The sequence below is a fragment of the Rutilus rutilus genome (assembly GCF_951802725.1).
Source record: "Rutilus rutilus genome assembly, chromosome: 2".
In the NCBI taxonomy this organism is placed as follows: domain Eukaryota; kingdom Metazoa; phylum Chordata; class Actinopteri; order Cypriniformes; family Leuciscidae; genus Rutilus; species Rutilus rutilus.
Window position 1 is genome coordinate 43668018 of NC_140210.1, and position 10624 is coordinate 43678641.

At 36.4% G+C, this 10624-nt stretch overlaps 1 protein-coding gene across 1 annotated transcript; it reads left to right on the forward strand.

Annotated features, from left to right (window-relative positions):
- Nucleotides 1–7173: 7173 nt before the first annotated feature.
- Nucleotides 7174–10075, forward strand: LOC311286087 (lysozyme C, milk isozyme-like). Its single transcript, XM_084402130.1, has 5 exons — nt 7174–7417; nt 8092–8281; nt 8383–8556; nt 8708–8768; nt 9548–10075. Exons 2-5 carry the CDS (start codon nt 8101–8103, stop codon nt 9654–9656), a joined length of 525 nt encoding a protein of 174 aa, XP_084258256.1. The 5' UTR covers nt 7174–7417; nt 8092–8100; the 3' UTR covers nt 9657–10075.
- The last annotated feature ends 549 nt before the right edge of the window (nt 10076–10624 follow it).

The window sequence follows — 10624 nt, forward strand, 5'->3', positions numbered from 1 at the left end:
ATGAATGATTTGATTTTGAGTTAATACCAAGTTGATTTTTCTTCCTTTTCTGAGCTAGACGGCCTTTAGTCACTATGAACAGCTTTAAGGAAAACTCTCCTTTTGTGTAACCCAGAATAAAATAGTGGCATATGGAAAAACATGATGGCGGGTAAATGATGATATTTTATTTTGGGGTGAATTATTTCTTTAACAAATTGTTTTCACAGACACTGATAGAGATGGTTATGCTTAGGAAACACACATGCCATAAAATCACTGTACCTGCAAGTGTGCCGAACTCCATCCACATGACAAGCCAACAATGCACACACAACGCATGAAATGCTCTGAAACAAAGGATTTTAGCTGCTTAAAGCGGATGAAATGACAAACCGACTCATGCCATCATAAAGGGCAGTCTGTGAACTTTACGGTGATATTTTGTGCTGTTTTTACACAGGCACTGATGTCCAGAAGTTCACGCTGAGTTCACATCCAGGCCCACTGGAGACACACAGAGGAGATGATCAGCACCTCTATCTGACCCAAAGCACATGAAGCTGCTATCAAAACCATAATCAAAACCTTTCGTTTGAGGAACAAATCTTCCTGGTGGAATGTGATCACACAATGACACAACAGAACTGTCAGAGCCGTCATGTAAAACATGCGTTTGAGTACTTTTCCACTGGCACGCAACCAGAACCTGAAAGCCACAAAGACATTACTTCATGCACGTCTGCAATGATCAGCCTTAAAACTGTGAAAGTAGTACACAGAATCATAGAATAAAGTGTGGATGATCTAAAAGAGTTTTGTTTTGTGAAGATTTGTGTGATCACGTTAAGGTGACTAATCCGAGCTGTTGTTTGTTTAGATTTACTTCAAAGTATGACATTAGAATGGCATAATCTCAATCATACATTGGTTAAATACAGACACTATTTAAATATTTATATATCCCAATGCAATTCATTAGATGATCAAACAAATGAGGACTAACAAATGAGCAATAATCTCCACCTGCATTTGAACCTTTATTGGCAAAGGATGTTGTGTGGGAAACATATCTAATCATATTTAACTATTAGATATCAGATAATCACAGCACGGTTTCAGACTATTGTCAAACGGCTCCAGACTTCTCTGATATCCGATACTTGCGTCATAACTCGTGATCATGTTCCTCAACTGTAGGTTCATTGTTCTCTCACCAGATTTGACATGGTGCGATGGGGGTGTGCGTGATGCTGAACCAGGATCATTTCTGCATAATTAAATATATTTAAGCAATTTAATAACTGATCCAACTGAAAATAAAGTAGATGCAAAAGTATTTGGACACTTAAGTCATTGACTCTAAATGTGGGAATATCAAGACAAAAATGTCCTTTATTTTAAAGAAGCACAAGCACGTTTTCAAGGAAAACTCTCATATATATACACTCACCTAAAGGATTATTAGGAACTGTTCAATTTCTCATTAATGCAATTATCTAATCAACCAATCACATGGCAGTTGCTTCAATGCATTTAGGGGTGTGGTCCTCGTCAAGACAATCTCCTGAACTCCAAACTGAATGTCAGAATGGGAAAGAAAGGTGATTTAAGCAATTTTGAGCGTGGCATGGTTGTTGGTGCCAGACGGGCCGGTCTGAGTATTTCACAATCTGCTCAGTTACTGGGATTTTCACGCACAACCATTTCTAGGGTTTACAAAGAATGGTGTGAAAAGGGAAAAACATCCAGTATGCGGCAGTCCTGTGGGCGAAAATGCCTTGTTGATGCTAGAGGTCAGAGGAGAATGGGCCGACTGATTCAAGCTGATAGAAGAGCAACTTTGACTGAAATAACCACTCGTTACAACCGAGGTATGCAGCAAAGCATTTGTGAAGCCACAACACGCACAACCTTGAGGCGGATGGGCTACAACAGCAGAAGACCCCACCGGGTACCACTCATCTCCACTACAAATAGGAAAAAGAGGCTACAATTTGCACAAGCTCACCAAAATTGGACAGTTGAAGACTGGAAAAATGTTGCCTGGTCTGATGAGTCTCGATTTCTGTTGAGACATTCAGATGGTAGAGTCAGAATTTGGCGTAAACAGAATGAGAACATGGATCCATCATGCCTTGTTACCACTGCAGGCTGGTGGTGGTGGTGTAATGGTGTGGGGGATGTTTTCTTGGCACACTTTAGGCCCCTTAGTGCCAATTGGGCATCGTTTAAATGCCACGGCCTACCTGAGCATTGTTTCTGACCATGTCCATCCCTTTATGACCACCATGTACCCATCCTCTGATGGCTACTTCCAGCAGGATAATGCACCATGTCACAATGCTCGAATCATTTCAAATTGGTTTCTTGAACATGACAATGAGTTCACTGTACTAAAATGGCCCCCACAGTCACCAGATCTCAGCCCAATAGAACATCTTTGGAATGTGGTGGAACGGGAGCTTCGTGCCCTGGATGTGCATCCCACAAATCTCCATCAACTGCAAGATGCTATCCTATCAATATGGGCCAACATTTCTAAAGAATGCTTTCAGCACCTTGTTGAATCAATGCGACGTAGAATTAAGGCAGTTCTGAAGGCGAAAGGGGGTCAAACACAGTATTAGTATGGTGTTCCTAATAATCCTTTTGGTGAGTGTATATATGTATAGGTTAAAATTATTGGTATGGTTTTGTATGTGCTCTGTTCAGGGTAAAAAGGACTACTGTCAAATAAAATAAATAAAATAAGAACAAATAATCTAACTACAAGTTAAATAAAAACAATAGAGCAAAGATACAAATGAAATAAACAGTGCTTTTCAGGTTTTTTAGGTATCTAACAGTAGTTTTCAGGTACAGAAATTAAATAAAGATTAATCAATATTAAAGTTACAAAAGCTATTCAGTCAAGAGCAGTGAGTGATTTTCTTGTATTTTGTTGTTTGGTTAAAATGAAAAACACAGACAGCAGCAGGAATATTAGGCTGCTGTCACTTTAAGAGCGAATGCACGGATCTAATATACTGATACTGTACACATGCGTTTACTTTCTCAACTCTTTACGTTCACTTAAGACAAAACATAACCTACTGTGTTTGCTAGGATACTCGCATACTAATCACACAAGTTCTCATATGTGTGTATATATATATATATATATATATATATACACATATGCATTCAAAACAAGTGGTATTTTTAAAAGAAATATAGCACACAAAAATTGTAATAAATATTTTTTTTTTGTAAGATCTCAAAATATAAAACAAAAAATTCTGTACAATATATATAAAATTAACATAAGTTTTGTGAGACATTTATATGGTAATATGATGACCTTTATGCATTCACAAAAAAATGTGCTCAGACCAGCTGGTTAAAAATAACAGAGCAAGTGGATGAGACTTGGCTTGATGTTTTGTATCTAACGCAGTGAAGTTGAGTGTTGATCATTTAAGGGTCCGGATACTTTTTGGGCCACTTTGTACACAGTTTAAAATACTTTTCACTTCAAAAATATATTTTTTGGGACATTTACATGGTCTGCATATACATGCATTTCACACAACATAGATTGACAGTCTCTTCAGAGAAATGAATCATAGCGTATTTGAATATTCCAGACAAAACTGCTCTGTAACAACACAAGATGCATCTGTTCAGTTATTAATTACTGCCGAAACTATGTGGCAGTCCAGCTGAAAATACATAATAGTAATCCAACCACAGGTGTGTGTGTGTGATACCAGTCCACCCACCATTCATGTCTGGACTTTCCCAGTTCATTACAGTACAGTTCATTTGAATAAATTAGAAAAGATAAATGAATTTATGTTGTGGCTTGTCGTCTTTCTGACATCATATTTAAGAGTGTATAAGCATAAAAGTATTTTTGACTACGTTTCTTTTGGATAGCATCTTTATCAGTATTTTATTATGCATAATTTTTGTTATTTAAAATAATTAAATAAATTCAGTTTTGTTTTTTTGTTGTTGTTTTTTTACAGATTTTTGTCTTGTGAAGTACAAAGATATGGACTGTGAATAATATGTTAAGTTTAAGTTAAATTTAAGTTATTTTACACCATTAGACATTTTTGCATTGATATTCAACCTACAAATTTAACACTGAAACATTTAATATCGCAAAAAAACATGTAATGCAAGAGAAGTGTCATGGGTTAATTTCTTTTTTCAATTCAAATTATTGCACAGCACACCAAAACTGAGTGATGCTACCAAAATAAACTTAATGTAAATCCATTAAAATTAAGTATATTCAATTTGTTTTTGTTTTTCATATATAGAACATTTTAGATGGGATAATTTTATGGATTTATTTGTAATTCATTAATTTTTTTTTATTCTTTTTTTTTTTTTTAACAGACAGACATACAGGCCAAAATAGTGCAGTAACGAACAATCTAGTAATTCCAGAATTCCAGAAGTGAAATAAAAGTGTGTAAATGTATAGGGGTGTGAGTGTGTGTGTGTGTGCGTGTGCATGTGCGTGTGTGTGTGTGTGTGTGTGTGTGTGTGTGTGTGTGTATATATGCATAAGCAAAGTAACCATTTATTATTTATTACCATCTTCATTACCATTACCATCACCACCACCACTCCTCACTACCATCATACTGCCAACATTGTATTAGTCAATTTTTATTTTTATTTCTATCTTTTCTCCTATGTAACAATTACCATTGTCAGCACTCTCTATAGATAAATTAATTTTTAGATAGTAAGATAATAATAGAAGATAATATAATAAGATAATATAAGATAACCCTCCCCCCCACATCTCTTCAGTCCCTATTTTCTCCTATACAAATTTTTTTTTTTTTTTTTTTTTTTTTGTATGTTATGTGTAGTGTCTAAGGTGCATTAAAAGGGGTACAGTGTGAGAGTGTCTCAACTTGGGACAGAGATGCTGTCCTATGGAAACCACTTCTCGCCTGTCTTGCCTGCCTGAGTGTTTATGAGGTTTTTCAATGTATATATATATATATATACACTCACCTAAAGGATTATTAGGAACTGTTCAATTTCTCATTAATGCAATTGTCTAATCAACCAATCACATGGCAGTTGCTTCAATGCATGTAGGGGTGTGGTCCTGGACAAGACAATCTCCTGAACTCCAAACTGAATGTCAGAATGGGAAAGAAAGGTGATTTAAGCAATTTTGAGCGTGGCATGGTTGTTGGTGCCAGACGGGCCGGTCTGAGTATTTCACAATCTGCTCAGTTACTGGGATTTTCACGCACAACCATTTCTAGGGTTTACAAAGAATGGTGTGAAAAGGGAAAAACATCCAGTATGCGGCAGTCCTGTGGGTGAAAATGCCTTGTTGATGCTAGAGGTCAGAGGAGAATGGGCCGACTGATTCAAGCTGATAGAAGAGCAACTTTGACTGAAATAACCACTCGTTACAACCGAGGTATGCAGCAAAGCATTTGTGAAGCCACAACACGCACAACCTTGAGGCGGATGGGCTACAACAGCAGAAGACCCCACCGGGTACCACTCATCTCCACTACAAATAGGAAAAAGAGGCTACAATTTGCACGAGCTCACCAAAATTGGACAGTTGAAGACTGGAAAAATGTTGCCTGGTCTGATGAGTCTCGATTTCTGTTGAGACATTCAGATGGTAGAGTCAGAATTTTGCGTAAACAGAATGAGAACATGGATCCATCATGCCTTGTTACCACTGTGCAGGCTGGTGGTGGTGGTGTAATGGTGTGGGGGATGTTTTCTTGGCACACTTTAGACCCCTTAGTGCCAATTGGGCATCGTTTAAATGCCACGGCCTATCTGAGCATTGTTTCTGACCATGTCCATCCCTTTATGACCACCATGTACCCATCCTCTGATGGCTACTTCCAGCAGGATAATGCACCGTCACAAAGCTTTAATCATTTCAAATTGGTTTCTTGAACATGACAATGAGTTCACTGTACTAAAATGGCCCCCACAGTCACCAGATCTCAACCCAATAGAGCATCTTTGGGATGTGGTGGAACGGGAGCTTCGTGCCCTGGATGTGCATCCCACAAATCTCCATCAACTGCAAGATGCTATCCTATCAATATGGGCCAACATTTCTAAAGAATGCTTTCAGCACCTTGTTGAATCAATGCCACATAGAATTAAGGCAGTTCTGAAGGCGAAAGGGGGTCAAACACAGTATGGTATGGTGTTTTTTTTTCTCTCTTCTTTTTCCCTTTTTTCCTTCTATTCTACGTTGTGGTGCATTAAAAACACATGAAAGATTAGGGGGGAATTGGAAATAATCAATTGATTTAACCATAGCAGTAGTGATAACAATGAACACCAGGTTAGTAGTTCCAAAACAGCAATAATAATAATAATAATAATAATAATAATAATAGTAATAATAATGATGATGATGATGATGGCAATGGTGATAACAATGATGAGAGCAACGACAATAACAACAGCAATTACAACAATAATAAAAATAATAATAGTAATCATAACAATAACAGTAATGAAAAAAAAAAGAAAAAAAAAAGACAATGATGACAAAAATAACAAAAATGCAGTAATATCCGTGGGTTGATTAAAAGGTGGGAGAAGTTGGAGTTGAGAGGAGAGAAGGGATTCATAGTTGTAAGAGGTCAGAAAGTGTTGGATGGCAGAGGTCAGTTTTATTCATTTTTAATTTGGATTCAATTTTATGAATTAAACAGCTCATAAACATACTTTATACATTGAAATAACCCATTAAACATGAATGTATTATGCAATCAATTAAGACATTTCTCCTTATATAGAACCTTTTTGGCATGAAGGGTTCTTTAAAATTGAGTCAAGAACCCAAGAGTTCTATTTAGAATCCAATTGAGCTGAAATTGTTTTTTAAGATTGAAGGTTGAAATATAGGGTATTAGGGTTAGTGATGATAAACATTAATTATACACTGGAGGTTTATATATAATGGTAACAGCTCTGATACTCTGGACCTGAATAATTAAAATAAGATATTTTGGGTTCAATGATAACCTTTTCAAATTAAAAAGTAAAATAAAAAATATTGAAATTGCTTATTTATTTGCAGGGCCGCTGGTCAAAGGCTGAAGCAACATGTGTGTATAAAGCACAACAAAGACCTCATAATCACATGGTCACAGTTTAAAATTAGTTGAAAGTGTAATGTTACATAACACACCAGATTTCAAAATGATGAAGCAATACATGTCATTTGTCTTTGGAATCCAAGTAATGTAATGTTTTTTCAACAGGTTAAGTGAGTTTTCAAAGCAGTGAGCTCATCGTGTCAATTTAGTATAAAAATCCCCCCACTCATGCATTCAGTACACAGCGGGCGGTGGAAACAAACACCAGACTGAAGCAAGAGTGAAGACTAGATCTACATCTGCATCTACAACAGACAATAGGCTCTCTGGTAAAAATCACTTCTGAACTCTCTTTACAATAAAATGCTTTACCAGTAAATATTGCTCTCATTTATCTGCTAGGCTATACAAATGCTTCATGTTTTATAACTATGTTAAAATATGCAACAGTAATAATAAGCCATTTGGTTGCAGAAGATCTAATGCAAAGTTTTTAGTTGCATGTGTGTTCCTCTAGTCTAGACCAACCAGTTGCTTTGCTAAAGAGCAGAATTATTAAAAAAACAATGTTTAAATAGCCCGATGGGCTTGACCAACCAAGCTTGAAACATTGTCAGAAAAATATGTACAAAATTGTACCCTTAGGTTGTCACTGGGGCAGTATCCTCAAAAAGGTACATCTTTTTACCTTATCTACCCCTAAATTATACAGTGTGCATTATGTCTTAAAGTAATACTAATATGTACTATTAAGGTACTACTATGAACGTTTAGGGGTAAATAAGGTACAAAGATGTACCTTTTTGAGGATACTGCCCCAGTGACAACCTAAGGGTAACATTTTTGCACATTTTTTCTGAACCCAGAAGGTTGCTAATTATTGATTGTTAGGTTCCTTCATTGCAAGCATTTGATTGACACAGTTTGAAGAGAATAGACTGAGTTAAACTGCAGATTAAGATTGTTTCTTTGGACTCATTCATTGTCTCTGTTTAACCTCCAGATATCAGAGATGAAGAGCGTTCTCCCAGTGAAGATGTTGGCGGCGTTGGCTCTGGTTCTGCTGGTGTCCAGTGCGACTGAGGGACGGATTCTCAGTAAATGTGAGCTGAAGGCTCAACTCGAGGCGGCTCAGATTAAGGTGATTAGAGCCATGGGAGACAATATTACCGTGGATGATCTTATCGCTAGACGTGAGTAACAGATTCCCTTCTCTATCCATATTTATGTCGCATGATGTGCAGATAAAATGTTGATCAGCCTCACACCCTTTATTCCTTTCGTTCTGTGGCAGTTGTCTGCAAGGCCAATGCCTCGGGCTTCAACACCAGCTTTGTCAAAGCTATCGGCGCCAGGCCTAAGATGATCAAGCCTCGGCAGCTGTACGGCGTGTTTCAGCTCAGTGATCAGCTGGCCTGTGATTCTGGCATGATGCCGTCGCTCAATGTCTGCAACATGAGCTGCTCTGGTGAGAAAATGCCACACCAATTATAACATTGTATCTTAAACAATGTTTTGTGAATTTCTGGACTCAAAAACTGCCAGATTCCTATGGCTCTCTAAGCACTCAGTGAACCAGTTTGAAGAAGGTTTTGACTCTTTTCTGTTTCCTCCCATAGCTTTGATTGACGATGACATCACAGATGACATCGCCTGCCTGAAGACCATGATTGGCAGCATGTAAGTACACAGACTATTGACACTGCATTGAATGATAGATGTCATTTCATACGCTGAAAAAACTTTTTGTGTAGGATTCACTTTGAAACTCATTTCACTCAGAAATTGCTCAATTTCACACATAATTAGAAAGAAATGGCAACTAACACATTCTGAAGTAGAAAGACTGAAATGGTATTTCTGTTTGATTTACAACTACAAATAAAAAGCATTTTTGACAGTGTAGTTACTGGATGGCATTTGGGCAAAAGCGCATGCGAAGGGAAAGTTAAGTCTATAAAAATGTGCACAATATATAAACATTCAATAGAAGTATTATTACATTCATAAAAAAAATGTCAGTAAACCTAAACCCAAAAACTCCTCTGATATCACTCTTACACTTGCAGCATAATTTGAAAATAATCAAATTTATGATCCTTTATATGCAAAAAGAAGTCTACAGAACTCTCTTATTTTCACAATAGTGTGTGAGATTATATTTGCATATTTATATTATTTATAATTTTGCAATCATATAAACCCAGTGCTGTTAAAATTTGTCACATTTAAATTTGGAAATATATAGAAATAAGTGTGTTTATATATATATATAAATATATTATATATACTGTATAATATACACACACACACACACACACACACACACACACATAGATAGATAGATAGATACTGTAGATATATTTATTTATTTATAATTATTTACCTCAAATATAAAGACTTAAGAAGTAAAATCCGGCCTGAACATTCAAAGTGTGACTGTTTTTTGTGCGTTACAGGTTGAACACTATTTTGGTGAAGGAGTGTGACTCTGTGGTTCCCTCTCGTTATTTCGCTGAGTGTCTGACTGCAAAAAATACTAAAGTGTGTGTTGGTATCAGTTGGTGAAACAACAGTGTGATTTTACTCTTCTGACCTGCTGTAAAACTGTAGATTTGTACCAGGGATTTACAGAATCAATATATGAATCTATATACTACCGTTATCTAACAATAGCACTTCTGATCAGCTGCATGATTTCTGTCAATCTAAAAACACAACAGTCTGATGTTCCCATGGCAACTGCTTTGATTGAATGGTAATGAAGTCACTATGATGGTGGTGGGACCTGTCTGAGTTTAAACATATCAAGGCTCTGAACAGTGGGTGCTTGTGCATGAATAAACTTTATATCAATGCTGTAATACTGTAAATGTTTGGTGGCGTTTTAAATTTCTGTCAACAATTGAAATAAAACTGTCCCCCTTCCTTGAATCACACTGTGCTGATGCTGAGTGCGGTTATGATAAAGACAATAAAGAGCTTTTAAAAATGATGGGCGCGAAGTTGTTTATTGCAAACACTGTGATAGTGTGCTGAAGTACAACATGACGACAAGCACTATGATCATCCGTCACTGTCCATCAGTCTCACCCCAGTCAAAAAGCCACTTAATTATAATAGGGGACATTTTTAGTCATATATAAATTGGAAATATACTTAATGTACTTAAACAACACAGAACATCAGACATCTTCACTGATTAACCTAATAAAGTTAACCTGAGATAGCAGTATACAACTATTTTCACCACGAAAACACTCTGGTTCTCTTTGGATATTTTTTGCCATTTTGTGCAACTTATTTTTATTAAATTCTTCTTTTTTTTTTTTTTTTACTTCATCGGAATGGAACGAAACTTGAAAATGTTTTGGCACTTGCTGTGTAAAAAAAAACAAAAACCTTGAACATATTCCATAAAAAAATAGTCACACTTGCATTGCCAATAATGACTGCATAGGAAATGAATTGTCACGTTGTCAAGAACGTAAAGAGGGCCCAAAAGCAGATCAGTAATGTTTATTCAGATAATATAA

Excerpts from the sequence above, each read along its gene's own strand:
- LOC311286087 (XM_084402130.1), top strand. The coding sequence starts at position 8,101 with ATGAAGAGCGTTCTCCCAGTGAAGATGTTGGCGGCGTTGGCTCTGGTT. Across the intron at positions 8,282-8,382 it reads GGATGATCTTATCGCTAGAC|TTGTCTGCAAGGCCAATGCC; the intron begins GTGAGTAACAGA and ends GTTCTGTGGCAG. Across the intron at positions 8,769-9,547 it reads AAGACCATGATTGGCAGCAT|GTTGAACACTATTTTGGTGA; the intron begins GTAAGTACACAG and ends TGTGCGTTACAG.